This window comes from Malaclemys terrapin, chromosome 4, assembly GCF_027887155.1.
Source record: "Malaclemys terrapin pileata isolate rMalTer1 chromosome 4, rMalTer1.hap1, whole genome shotgun sequence".
Taxonomy (NCBI): Eukaryota; Metazoa; Chordata; order Testudines; family Emydidae; genus Malaclemys; species Malaclemys terrapin.
This window is the reverse complement of record NC_071508.1, coordinates 147,754,990-147,770,027: the sequence shown is the minus strand read 5'-3', so window position 1 is coordinate 147,770,027 and position 15,038 is coordinate 147,754,990. Positions and strand designations below refer to the sequence as shown.

Sequence of the window (15,038 nt, the reverse complement as noted above, 5' to 3'; positions counted from 1 at the left end):
GTTTAAATTAAATTAAAAATCTTTACTGATAGGTTTGGTTTTTTTTCAAAATTGCAAAGTATAAAAATCATTGATATTTTTCAAAAATCAAAAAAATGCAGCCACCTCTTTAGCTGCCCCAAAACACTGGCTGCACACTTCCTGATCAAAATTGTCATTGACATTTTTCAGGTTTGTTTTTCATCAAATTTGGAAAGAAAAATTATGGAAAATATAGTTAAAAATCAAAATATTTCAACCAGCTCTCCTCTGAATGACTCGCGTCCTCTGCAGTTATTGTTTAGTTAACCCTAACACTGTATGATTTCATCTTGAGTTACAGTTTGTCTGAAAGTGCCCCTAACATCCATTGGCTTTACTGGGATTTGAAGGTATTGGGGAGCACTTTGCCCTAAAAGTGGTGTATCTAGTGTCCTTGCTAAGAAGAATTAGGCCCCAATCCTGTTCTCTATGAAGTTGATGGCAAAATTCCCATTTACCTCAAAGGCACAGGATTAACCCCTTACTGAGCATCACCTGAAAAGCAAAGGAAGAGAGAAGTGGAGAGGAAGAGAAGATAGAGAAAGAGCATGAAAGGAGATGATAAAGAAACTAAGGAGCGAGAATGGGTGGAGGAGTGGGAAACGGGATTTTTAAATGTTCAGTAATGAAAACTGCTCCCTTCACCTCCTCCCCCAGGAGCCTCCTGGCAGATGGGGAGCTTCAGCCTTTGTGTGTGTTTATTTTAAATGATATCCATGAGTCATAAAGGGCCTGAACTTACAAATGCTCAGTGCCTCCTGCAAAGTACAGAGCACTCTCAACTTCACTGAGTGCCACGGGAGCCAAGGAACGCAGCACTTGGTGCAATCCAGGGCAGGGAGCACAGTTCAGGGCCTGTTTGCAAACTTGGCCAGTCACTTCAATCTGTACCAAGACCCCCTCAATATCCATTTTGGGCACCTCCAGTAAGTGCTGCACTTACCACCACAAAATGCTTGTCTCAGCCTGCTGTCCTTGACTAACCCCAACATGGAGAACATGCGCTTCAGGGTCATTCCCACATAAGGGATACACTCAAGTGCTGCAGAAAAAGGCCAGAAGAGAAGGAAGAAAGATAATCAGCTGCTCTCTGCCTTCTTACAACACACTTAGAAACACCGTGGGGCAGGATGCTATGGGCTCCGAGGCCATTTTGTGCTGCGTAAGCAGAGCAGAATGGCTTTAAAGCAGCCATTGAAAGCCAGTGGGGGATTCACCCTGAAGAGGGGAATCCTCCACCAGTGTACAGCTGTGCCCGATGCCCAACTCACTCCCAGAGTAAGGGGAGAGAGCACTGGGGCGGGATGGGAAGTGGGGTGGAGAAGAGCTCCACTAGACCTGACCTTCCCCCAGCCGATCCTTAAGGAACTTCAGTCAGGGACATAAGTTAGAGCTTGCACCTCTGTCTGGATAGCTCATGATCTGGAAGCCAAGAACTAGCAACAGCAGTTAATCTTGTGTCTCTCCCCAGACACACCCGCATGCACACACGCAAACAGAGCTCTGTTTAGCTGTAACATTTTTCGGTAGAGAGGGTAATCCCCTGTCCTTAAATGAAAGACAATAACTTTGAAACAAAAGATGGAAGTTACCATACCATAGGCTGATGACAGGTTGCCCAGTGTAACGAAAGTAAACTCTTCAGGCAGCCCCAGTAGTTTCAGAAGACACTGCAGCTCGTACATCACCTCATAGAAATAGCAGCGTGCCAGGGTCACTAAGGTGTTGCTGGCTGCCACTTTTAGTTCATTTGTTGCTTCCTAAAAAAAAAAACAGAGAGAGAGAGAGAGAGAGACTGAGGTGACTGAAGCCGGTTGCACTAGCCAGAGTTGTTTATATGAGTCAAGTCCTTATTTCTGTGCATAAGTTGTGAATGAAGCCTCCCAACTTTCTGTGGAGAGAGTCATTAGTCATAAATATTCATCGAGTCATTTGGCTAAACAATTTTCAGCCTTTGAGTTCCTTGCAAGCTGCTTAGTTAGACTATTTACTATTAGCTACTTGTGGTGGATGTCATATGATATTTTTCCCTGCTCTTCCCTGAGGAGGTAGACAGACACAGACTGGGCAGCTTCAAGATATTCAGAGAGCTTTCCTGGAATAAACTGTCCCCCAAAAGGAGGCTGACTTCCTTTGGAACAAGAGAGGGATTTTTCCATGAGTTTTCCTGCTGGCAAACTATATTCTAAATCCAATGCTGCTTCTTTTGGAGATAGCTAAGATTCTGTCTGTCTTGGGGCTTTATACTGCCACTTATCGCGATAGTATCAGAGCGCCTTCCACATAACATCAGGATCAATAATGAAATCCCTAGTAGACTTTGGGAAAGACTTGCTCGTTAAGAAACCATAGGCCCGTCTCTGTGTCTGATATCATGTGTCTCGGGTCCTGATCCTGCAAAGCACTTAAGCACATGTGTAACTTTTGCATGTGAGTTCTCCCATCCTATGCATGTGCACAAGTGCTGCCTAGGACCTGGGCTTTGGTCTGGAGGGAGGTGTGGGCCTCTAACAGGAGAATCTATTTTTGTTTCAGTATATAGTTTACCCCCAAAAAAAGAGAGTTTTAATTAGTTAAAGCTTTGGCTCCTTTGATTAGTATCTCGGGAGAACTAACTTACCTGAGTCTCTCTCATGTGGTTTGAGGCCAGGGTTATTATTTTGTTAAGTAGCCTACTCTCTAGGCCCCCGGTGTCCTTCTGTAATACTTTCTCCAGAACACAGTAAATGTCAACTCTGTCTCGCTGCGGACAAAACATAAAAGAGAATCAACAATTGGAAAAAGGTTTTCTTGATGACCACACAGTAATTTGGCTAATAAGCCCCTGCCCTAAAGAGTTTACAATCCACACATGAAATGACTAGCCCAAGTCTTATCATAACAGAGCAGGTCCGTGGCCAGGAAGAGACCTCTACTTCTGAAGACAGCCTGAAAGAGCTGCCTATGGCAGATGCGGCCAAGGGATGACTATGAGGGAGACATGAAAATACCATACACCTATCTGACGGGTGTGAACACCAAGGAGGGAGAGGAATTTTTCAGTATAATACATTTAGGTAAAAGTAGGAGTAATGGGATTAAACTAAAAAAAGACATACAATTTAGACTTTAATAACAGGAAAAATGCCCCAACTGTGAGACAGGTCTATTAGGCTATAACATAGTCTTCCTAGGAAAGTGGTGGAAGCTCAGTCATTAGGGGATTTTAAAATTAGTTTGGTCCCAAACAGTGAAACATGACTGCTGGGAATTCTCCTGCATTAGCAGGGAAATGGACTAGATGATCCAATAGGTCTTTTCCATCTCTGTCTCTTGTGAGTCTCTAAATCTATGTGACCTGCATGCCAAGGTCATAAAGCACTTTGGAACGTTCAAAGCCTATCAGATCTCTTGACTGGCTAAACATTCCAGTGGTTCTGCTTGAAAAGGACAGCTTCTGCACACTGCAATCATACCAGACAGCTCCACTGGGGAGAAGCTCCTTCCCTTCATTTTTAAATGTAAGGAGGATTTGTTTAATGGAAAATTGTCTCTGATAACTTATGAATATATAGGCACTATGTAATTCAAGTAATTAATCAAATTAATTAACATAATTAATTGAGTAATTCAAATAATTAAAGTAGTAGGAGGCCAAGTTTAGTTCTGAACTGAACTGCTTATCTTGGCCTCCTAGTACTTTAATTGAAACTAAAATGCCTTCTGTGTTGGCCCTTAATAGAGAAATGGACATTGTTGGATACAAGTATTAATAAATGGAAAAAGGGGTCTAAATATTACACCTAGGGGAATTCTGCACTACTGCGCACGTGCATAATTAATGAGCCTAGGATTTAGAGCAGGGAGTCAGTTCGCTTGGGTTTTATTCACATTCTTTTACTAACTTGCTAAGTGGCGTTGAGCAAGTAACTTAATTCCCTGTGACACAAATCATCCATAAATGGGAATAATGCTTACCATTCTCACAAGGGTGCTGTGAGTCTTAATTCATTAGTATTAGGTAAGTGCTTTAAGATTTTTGGATGAAGATGCTAAAGAAGGGCAAAGTATTATTGGAAGAGCTTACTGCAAGTCCTATAGTGTACTTTTACTATATCCAGCCCATGTACTCCACTGTGTGTAAAAGGACAACGCTCTCTTTATAGAGCATTATATCATCCTGATCTGTAATAACAGCATTTTGCATTCTGAGTTTATGCCTGAGGACAGAAGGGTGAATACTGATTATACTGATGGTGTGCCAGGCCAAGTTCTATACTGAATTACCCCCATGCATTCCCCTATACCCCCATGAAGTCAGGTAGAATTTGGTGTGGACACATGGAAAGCAGATGTAATTTCATGAAATTGCCCTACCTCATCCTGTTGCAGTTTCTCTAGCAGAACTGTCACAACGCTAGCCAGCTTGGTCTCAGCTATAAAGGCAATCCTGAGGGCAGTTTTGCCCTTATCTTGGTCATCCATATTTGCCAAGAGGGAAACAACCTCGTTATAAACACCTGAAATTAAATAAAAGGATTCGGCTGGTTACCACTGATAGTAGAAATTGATGCCGGCCTCTTTAATTCACTGTCCAGTAAAGATTCTGCAGGAGCCCAAACACTGTGAGAAATAGATCTGGGAATCATGTAAATCCTCTTCCTTGCGCATGATGACCAGGTTTGTTTGCTGAACTACCCAATGTGTTTGGGGGGAAATCATAATGAAGAAAATTTGCTCCTTTCAAGTAGATCCCCACATAAAATAATTTTCCTTTCCCTCTTTACTATCATTTCAAGAGTTTTGATCGCATACAGAATAATAATTTATGGTCAAAATTTTCAAAACTGGGTGCCTAAACTTAAGCTCCTAAATCCATATTAAGGCACCTATGCCCTGAGTCAGCATCCTAATCACATGCTTAACTCTAAGCCAACAAAGAGACCTAAAGTTAAGCACATGTTTAAGACTTTTGCTTAGCCAGGGCCTCATTTTCAAAAATCCTGAGCACCCACATGTATCTATTGGCTATGCTGGGAACTTTTTGGGGCTCAGTATCTCTTGAAAATCAGGCCACTTTTTTAGACATCAGTATGAATTTAGAAGCCTAACTTTAGGCCCTCTGTTTTGAAGAAAGCCTTTAATCTTATTTTATGGTCGTTTAAATACTTGCAGACAAGACTCATGGAACAGAGTTCATCCAGTTGCCTGTAGAGGTCATAAAGGACTTTTCCCCCCATGTACAATTGACTAGATGTACGCTGTGAGTGGGGTCAGGTGGTTCCCTCCAACCTTCACCTGAAGCATCAGGGATTGACCATAGCAGGAGAAGGGACACCTGGTAAGGTGGACCAGTGCTCCAAGATGGTTCAGAGAATCTGTTTCCTTAGATGTCCTGCTCACATGCTCAGGGTCCAACTGATCTCCAGAGTTGTGGGTGGGAAGGAATTTTCCCCTGCTCAGATTGGCAGGGACCTTTGGGTGGGAGGATGGGGCACTGATCACCTGCTAGGATCATTTGAGTATATCTGACCTATTCAATTCTCTACCATTGCAAGGGCCTCAGGCATTGGTGGAACCGCAGTCTCTCCTGTTCTCTGCCTATGGCACACAACAGTTTAGTCTCCTAAAGACTGAAATGTTTTAGTCCAAGACAAGTTTTTGGGTTCAGTGTAGGGTTGCTAGGTGACATTTTAATGGCCTGTGAAATACAGGAAGTCAGGCTAGATGATCTAATGGTCCCTTCTGGCCTTAAACTCTATGAAACTATGAAATAGCTGATATATTAAAATAATCTGAATTTTATCTCCCATGTATCTCTTAGCTGTGGGCAGAAATTCTCCAGGAGACTTAATATTTAACAAGAGCTCTGAAATGTCATATTTATCTGTCTCCATTGTAACAGCATTCCAAAGCATGAAGGAGGAACTAACAAGATTTCCCCTTCCCAGGAAAGACTGCTTGAGGTTAGGTGATTGCCCATCCTTTATGCAAATTGCATCCTTCACTTCTAACACCTAGATTCAAACTGAATCATAACTATCCTACATTGCCCATCTAGCTGCAGTAATGATATTGTTGGATTAGGAGCACTAGTATTGCTAAGAAATGTGACCCCATGCTTTCTTATCCTGCATTTAAGATATTAGCAGAGCTTCATTTAGACAGCTAGAGGAGAAGTCCTTCTGCATTTTTTGTTCTAATTTCCCCATCTCTGATGGATTCCACAGCTAGATGTTGGCTCCATGGATGCAGAAGACACAAAATGAGGACCCATACTAAACATAAAACAACTGGGAGAAAAGGAGGAAGATTTCCCCCATAACATTCAATAGAAACTCAGATTCTCAGGAAAGTTTCCAGGTCCAGAGGCAGTAGGCCAACTCCTCAACTGGTGTAAATCAACACAGCTACAAGGAGGTCAACAGAGCGACACTGGTTTACAGCAGCTGAGGTTCTGGTCATAGAAATGGAGACCATTACAGCTAATCTATCCGTATCCCTATGCTTTCTAAATGTGTTTGTGATTATAGAATGGATATAGAGAATACAATGCTGACCCTTACCTCTGTCGGTTACCTCCTCCTCACTCACAAATTTATTCATGTTTAATACTTCCTCCAGTCTGACCTCCAAAGAGCTCCCGTACTGATAGGCAGCTGACCTCTCAGTCAGTCATGTCCAGGCTAACCAGTTAAGATTATGCAAGCACTATTATGACATCCATGTGACTGTGGCACACCACATAAACTGTTGCTGACCAGGTGCTGTAATTACATGGTCAAGATCCTCAAAGTTATTTAGGCTCCTAACTCGCACTGAAATCAATAGATGTTAGGAACCTTAATACATTTCAATATCTGGGCCCATACATGGAAGCAGTCTAGTGGATGGCTAAATTTGCTCCAGTGTCGAATTTCTCCTTCTCTCTCCGTCATTTTGAATTTTGGTTCGGTCCCCCCCTCACTTTCCAATATTGGTTTAATCTGAAAATCTGCTCCTGCTTGAATTTATATAAAATAAAAGCACCAAAGAAAGAGAAGAAACTGCCTTGGAGAATGCACAGTGACACTTGAGTGTGGTTGGTTGGTTTCCTTTGCTTTTTAATTTGGTTGATCAAAAAGCCAGATGAAACCTTATTGAACTGTATTACAAATATTGATTTTATATTGGTTTACAATGAATTGAAATTTATACTTCATTTCCATGTCCTGCCAAACAAATCAACGACATTAATTTTTATTGTGTTTAATACAGTGTGGTGTCATATGTATGGCCATATGTAGAGCCAACACTTGATTTTGGAAGTTATGTTGCCTTTAAAGCATTCAGAGTGATGACACTCTTTGCAGTAAACCATATGGAAGAAGAATTCCAATTACATTTGTCCCTTGCTATGCATAACTTATTTTGTGCCTTTCTACACTTTCTGCTTTTGTCCTTACACATATATGCTATTCTTTTGTACTCCGCCTTAGTAATTTGTCCACTAGTGCACATTTAATGTTGAGACTAATCACACATATGCACAAGATATCACCTACGAAGCAGGACAGGTAGTGCAACTTGTGCAGTATTCAGTTGCAGCGCTTACTGTAATATAAAATTCACCTGTTATCACTATAGGTCTCGGTGAGAACATGCACAACTGGTAAGCTGTGACTCTTACTGATGCATGCTGTCTCTGTGTTTAGCACTTCAACATGCAAGTTCTACACTAAAAAAGCACACTTTTGCTGGAAAAATGAAAGACATGTTTTGCTACCAACTTCAACCTAGGACCTGCAACGTCTATACTGGTGCATACCTGTTTAACTGGAATATGCATGCTAATACAAGTTGATTACTGTAGCATTCAATAGTTGCACTAGTACAGGTCCTGTTCAGAAATATGCAACACCTTTCTTGGTCAAATGAGTCCTGTTCTAGTTACAAGGTTTATAGGCTTGTACAAATTTTGGAACTGCAGTGTTGATTGTTGCTTAAACATAAAGAACATAGCATTCCTGAGTTTCCCAGGTATGAAATACAAAACAATGGTGTGTTCATTTTTGAAAGATGCTGCAGAGTGCACAATTACATCATTCACAGGCCGCGTGTGCTTCACAAGCTTGTATTCCACAGCATTTGGAAAATAACTTAAAAGATGATGCTAACGTTAATACTTTCTGAATTTCCCACATAGTCAATAGCCCCGTTAGGGTGGGGAGTGGCGGGGGGGGGAGATAGAAAAGCATATGTTTGTACAGGTAGTCGTTTATTTTTATAATGTACTGCATGATAATATAAAGACTATGCCTAAACAGTGTCAAAGTTGTGGGGGCACAGACAGCAGTCAAGAACATTAAATCGAAGGATGATGTTTTATCTTTAACTCCTACTTAGAAAAGCTGGGCCCAGCAGAGCCATTCTAGCAGCTCATCTCTGCTCCTCAGTATAAGGGGTCTGGGTGGGGTGGAGTGGAGTAGGCTCCGGCTGTTCTTGGATGGCTCAGTGCAGCTAGAATAGAAATTGAAGCACCTCTGAGGCTGCTCTTTTGTATAGTGGGGACTGGCCAGGCCTGTGAGTTTGGGTGGCACAGAGATGGCACAAAGAGCTCTTTTTTCCCAGCCCTGTGCTAAGTGCAAAAATGAAGACACGGAATCAGTCAAGGTCTTCTTTAGATCCATTCTGAGCTGGTTTTAAATTAGGTTTGAGACAAAACATATACATGTTTTTTTTCTTATATAGAATTTAAAATACATATTAATGACCAAACAGCTCTGAATTGCTCTCAAGTGAACCTGAGTTAATGTTTTTGAATTGATTATTTTTTTGTCCCGTGGTTCATTCAGAAGTCTTGCCAATTTGTCGCATAAAAAGTGCACAATGCAAGACCTTCAGAAACTCTCTTGGAAAGTAGTGACTCTTGTCACCAGCAGCAGCCTTTACTTCAGTTTAATATTTCCCTAATTAAACAGAAATAATTTCTTGATCAGTGCCATTTTTATTGGGTGATGTTTTTACAGTGATATAAGCTAGAACAGGTCAGTTATCTTCCATTTACGAGCACTCGTAAAAAAAGTACAAACGAAAATTTCAAACTATGAAACAGAATGTGATTCCAAGCTGGATTCCTGGACAAAGTATAACCCCTGTCAATAGAAATTCATAATAGCCGTGCTGCTCACACCGCTCACAAGACAGCATCAGCTAGTGTTGCCTTACTGCCACTAACCAAGACATTTTCTGCACCTTGTTTAATCTCTTTCGGGTGCGAAAGGGGGCTGAGGTCTGTGGAGGTTCCCTTTCTTTGCCAGCATTAGCAACCCGCCAGGAGTAAAAAACTGCACCAGATTTATGAAATGAAGGAGGATTTTGCCCCAGAAAATGACTGCTCTCCGAGTGGATGGTTCATCTGGATCTGAGCAGACTCCAAATACTGATACCTATATCTGCACCTTAAGTCAGGGCAGCCCTGGGCTGAAGTAGCACTAGGCCAAAATTTTAGGTGGGGGCTGTAACTTGTCTCAGCTCTATCTGCTAGTGATTCTCCTGAAGTCAATGCAGTTACTCTGCATTTACACAAGTGTAGCTGAAATCAGAAATTGCTTCTGTGACTTCATGTTGCTAGTACCCGTTTAAAATTTCCAAATGGTTGGTGCAAATTTTACATGGTGAGTTTTGGAATAGTTGCTCTTACTTGATCCTGGCCACCAACTGAAATCATAGAATCATAGAATATCAGGGTTGGAAGGGACCTCAAGAGGTCATCTAGTCCAACCCCCTGCTCAAAGCAGGACCAATTCCCTCAGCCTTTTTGTGAAGCCTAAAAATATTCACCAATGAAAAGCTTTTAAACTGGTGTCTTTAAAAGCAGAGTAAACACAAAGATTGTGGCAAAAAACTGGGGTCAGTGCTCTTGGTGCCTTTTCTATAATTGTACCTGGTTTTTAATTACTTCCTTTCACTACCAGCATTGAATTACAAATGTATGTGCTATATAGCTCTTTATCAGAACTCTGTACAGTTGTGAACTGCTGCTTTATGACCTGCTTCAATAAAAAAAAATTGTCTGGCTCCCACGCTGTGACCAGAATTTGAAAATAAACTCCTTTGGAATGAACTGGAATGCTCTGTATTAATACTGGAAATACTCTAACATTTTGAAATATAAATGTTTGTCCCATTAACTGGCATTATGACAAATATAATTGATCTTTTCCCAACAAGAGTAATGACCTTAGTGGAAACATTTCAACCTCTTATATTTGTACTTAAAATTTTCAGTAAAATACAGAGCTATTTCAAGTTACCCTTCCAGATCCATGGGCCTGGTGGTGTATCTACTGATAAAGACCCTGATAAAGCAAAATATTTACACACATGCTTAATGTTAGCCATATGAGTAGTTCCATTAACTTAATGGGAATACTCATGCTTAAAGTTAAGTATATCCTAAAGTACTTTGCTGAAGAGAGTTGTAACCTTTCAGTGAATGTGACCACTGATTAGTTAAAAATGTTCTCCCATTGAAAAATCTTTTCTGCTTACCCCTTTCCTGACTGTGGAACTTATTTCTGATAGAAGATAAGTAAATGCAGCTTTCTTGGATAATCGGGATTCCCAAGTGCCAGGAGCAGGATGACCTTCTGCCTCCTGAATATGGAATTGCTCCTTTGTGTAACACATTTGACATAAGTAATACCGTGTGAAAGAAATAAAGACTATAACATGACCTCCTTATATGGTTGCACGCTTACAGCAGTTCCACACAGTAGTTAGTGCCCAACAGGGGGTCCCCAAGACTGGCATGTAAAACTAGTATAGATGTCTCTTTTTTGTAAGTTTTATTTTTGTAACTGTGCATGTAAAGCATCACTGAATCAATGGATCTGTTGAAGAACTCAGCTCCTGGAACCATGCAAAATGTTTTGAATTGCCCTTAAAATATGGAAAATGTTTTCTGAATTCTTTATATTCTTTCTGCTGTAAATTAAAAACAAAATATTTCCCTTTACTAAGTGTATTTCTTTTAACATTTTCTCTTCCATTTTAATCAAGAAGGAGCTGAAGATTCCTCAAGTAATTATATATATCCTTGTAAAGTATGGATCTGTGTCACACACTTAGAAGACCTACTTGTAAACTCACATAGTCTCTTAACTGACTGAATTTCAAAGGTAGACAATTTTTTAAACCGAATTCTGCTTCTAGTGTGTGTACAGCTCCCACTGGATTCGATGGGATCCATGTACTCATGTGAGAGGAGAATGTGGTCCTTAAAGTCTATAGTTAACTGTTTCAAACGAGGAAGCTAGGAAATAGGGAACACAGTTATCTAATCAAAATGATCAACAAGAATTAAAAACATGAAGTCACTTGGACCTCTCAGCCTTACAGCAGAAAGGTAACCAGTTTCTCTGACTCTGGGGTCCCCTCTTGTTCATGTTGCAAATGACAATTTTGAGCAAGATGGATACAATTCACAAAAGCTTAGAAAATCCAACTGTAGTTAAATGTAGGGGGGCAAATTCATCCCATCTCTAGCTCAGTGGTGGGCAACCTGTGGTCCGTCAGGGTAATTCCAGCCACTGGGAGCTGCAGACGGCTGTGCCTGCGGATGGTCAATGGAAACACTGTCTCGCAGCCTGCCAGTGGATTACCCTGACAGGCCGTGTGTGGGCCACAGGTTATCCACCACTGCTCTAGCTCCTCTAAAACTAAGAAAATTCAGCAGAGCCTTATACGGAGATTAGAATCTGTCAAATAATTTATTTTAAATACTTCACAAAACACCTCGAATAAATCATGATACACATATATTTGTGAATTATTTGACCAGATGTGTAAGATGATAGAATACCAGTAAAAAAAGACGTCTAATAATGTTTTTGGAAAATAACTCAAAACTGAGCAAATAAATTATTCAATTTATATTATGATAAATTCCCCTAAGTATGAATTTGGCCATTTTAACCCGAGTATGAGAGTCGTACTGAGAAGTGCAATTTCTGTGTGCACTTCCAAAATGCTGACCAGGGGAATAGTTAGTTTTCCATTAAACAATAACGCTCCTTCAGAAAAAAGCAATGAAATGTTACATCCAGGAAGATTATAAATGCACAATTTTTATAACCGAATAAAATTAAACAGAAAAAAATAGAAGAACACGAGAAAGTAGGAAGAAATATTTGACCAGCACCTAGCCCAATGGAGCCCCAATTTTGATCAAGACCTCTAGACACAACTGTAACACAAATATATAATGAAATATATTTCATCGAGCTATTTTCAACTTTCTGAGAACACAATACTTTCTGTACTTCTTAAATAAGGTACTGTCTGTGAGGGCAGAGACTAAGTCCTGAGTTTCCAACAGAATCCACAAGGCAGTGTGTAGTAAATTCCAGAACTCTACGTAGAGGGACAGAATAAAAAGTAATTTTAAAAGTTCCATGAGGCCTTTAGAAATAAAATCCAAAAAGTCACGTTTAACAACAAGGCAGAATTAATTTCTGGTTAATGCATTTAACAGGCATATAAATGGCTTTGAACCAGAGCTGGATAATGTTGTAATATAGTAAAAAATTCTTCCTGTCTTTATAAAGCTATTAGAGCGTGCACACACCACACACACACACATCTATCTGTTGTGTAAAAGTGTGTGTCATTAATCTCATGATTAACCCATTCAACATATGATAGTAATCAGAGTAAGAACAGTTCCAGGTCAGAGTGTGGCATTTGGATCCTATATTTACCCTAAATTTGCCAACCACCTAGCGGTTGTCATGTGTCCAAGGTAAAAGAAGCTTTGCCATTAACATCGCCAGAAACAGGAGCAAGCCCTTAATGATTCAGTGAATGGGACGTAGGCTCCTAAAAGACCTAGGCATCTTTGAACTTTTTACCCCATTACAATCCATATCCAGCACAAGAAAAATGTAGAGGTCAATAATAAAAGATACAATTGGTTCATCCCAGAAAGTGAGTGAGTTAAAGTTCCAGCCGCATCCCCCACTTCCTGAGCTGTCAGTCTGGGGAACTGCACAGTCAAGCTCATGAGTGGTCGCTGGACTCCTTTAGTCAGCACTAAGTCAGCCAGCTCGACTGCCCCAGAGTCCACGGCTTGCGTCACACCCCCATCCCCCACGCCAATGGCCCTGCCCTGAAGGGACCCATCTAGGGGCAGAGCGGAGCTCAGGCTCTGTAGCCCCAGCGTGCCAGGCCCACAGCCGGCAGGAACTAGACTGAGCCCCGCTCCACAGCCACCACCCACTGTCAGACACTGCTCCCCTGGGACAGATTCGAACCCGTGCCACAGAGAGGAGAGACACCCCCCCACCCCACCCCCCCAGCCAGCCCAGAATATTATTATTCATCTTACATAGCGCTGTCCAGCAAAACACTTCTCAAAGGAGGTCAGTGTCATCATCCCCACTGTACGCATGGGGAAACTGAGGCAGGGGGCAGGGACGGGATTTGCCCAAGGTCACCCAGTGGCAGAGCCATACATAGACCCCCAGTCTGCTGCTTCCCAGTTCAGTGCTTTACCCACTAGCCCACACTGCCTCCCTTGACTCAGTGGCCATAGCTCGGGAGCTGCATTCCCCCCATGCACCACCAGGGGGAGCCATGAGATGTTTAGCTTTGTCTGTCCCAAGCGTGGGGAGGCATGTCCCACCCCGGGTCCCACACAGGTGCCTCTGTCCAGAGTGTGTGGCTGTCTGACTCTTCCCCTATCCCATCGGGGACACGGTGGCCACGGGGCACAGAGGGCGACAACCCTAGACGCTGTGCCAGAGGAAGGGAGCCTGGCCTGTCCCCTGTCCTAACAGCCAAGCAGCCTGGGGGTCCCATCCCCTCTCCCGTTCCTCCCCCCAAAACTGACCCTGCTGCCAGGAGTAGGGGGGAAGGTGCCTTGTTGAGAAGAGCAGGTGGAGCTGGGGGCAGCAAGCTGTGGGGGACAGAGTCTCTGGGGGCAGCGGGCTGCTTCTAGGCCTCCATGGGGGCCTCATGGTCAAGGGCTTGGAGATCATCCAGGAAGCGCTTGGGGTCAGGATGTGACTGGAACCTGGCTGGGAGAGAGGTGGTTGGCAGTGGTGGGCACAGTGGGGTGGGCATGAGGCTGGCATCACCAGCTCCCCCATCCTTGATGTACTACCCTATCCAGCCAGAAAGAAACGAGGCTCTCAGCCAAGGATGGCTTTTGGCTCATGCAGGAAGTTTGCCATAGTTTTGATATAGAACTAGAAACCCCTGGCAATTGTGGATTTCCACATAGCAAAGCTCATTCTCTGTCAGAAACCAACTGGAGTCACACAGTTAACACATTGGCTCACAAGATAGTCATCTTTGCAAGATCAGGTCAACACCTGGGAAGTATCACAGGTTTCCTGCAACGAATCTCAAGATGATAGTTCAGATCACAAGAAGGACAAACGATGAAGACATTCTAGCTTTTGGTTCATACACTGAAGCAGACAAATTTACCCTTTGCCCACACAGCACTTCCATGTGTCTTCCCTCTGTCAGGTTTCCCAAGGTCAAAGGAATGGTAAAGCTTCTCTATACAAGAACCATACCTCCTCTACGTAGTGTTGTGTCTGCTCAAGGTGACGGTTACTGCCAGAGGCACTACTTGAGCTTCCAGGGCCACTTGTTGACCTGCAGTGTAGAGACAGTTACACTACGATATCATACCGTTAATTACATTTATATACCACCTAGAAGTATGCTTGGTAATTTGCAAACAAAGGGTATACAAACCAGTGACTATAAACGTAAACACCAATGGTCATAACAAAGAAAGGTGGAACATTCCCAAGGAGCTAATATGCAACAGAAGAAAGAAAGTTCGATTTCTTTTGCAGTGGAGGAGTGAAGCTTGAGCAGCAAGCTTTAGCCATAGAATTCAGACAGTGGTTCCAAACTTACCACTAACGAATGGCTGCAATGCCACTGGAGATCCAAGAAGCAGGTGGGAGAGAGAAGAGCGGCACTACAGCTCAGAGCACAGTGTATTGTTGCTCTTGATTGACCAAGAACATGGGTTT

At 42.3% G+C, this 15,038-nt stretch overlaps 1 protein-coding gene across 1 annotated transcript in view; it reads right to left on the bottom strand.

Moving 5' to 3' along the window:
* The window catches only part of LOC128836164 (maestro heat-like repeat-containing protein family member 2B), a 41,314-nt gene extending 36,829 nt beyond the window's left edge, over window positions 1-4,485 (bottom strand). The window contains exons 1-4 of the mRNA XM_054026181.1: window positions 4,378-4,485; window positions 2,642-2,764; window positions 1,619-1,781; window positions 965-1,063 (exon numbers count right to left, since the gene is read on the bottom strand). Coding sequence (XP_053882156.1) covers window positions 965-1,063; window positions 1,619-1,781; window positions 2,642-2,764; window positions 4,378-4,485 — 493 coding nt within the window. The remainder of the gene's footprint in view (window positions 1-964; window positions 1,064-1,618; window positions 1,782-2,641; window positions 2,765-4,377) is intronic.
* Window positions 4,486-15,038: the final 10,553 nt, after the last annotated feature.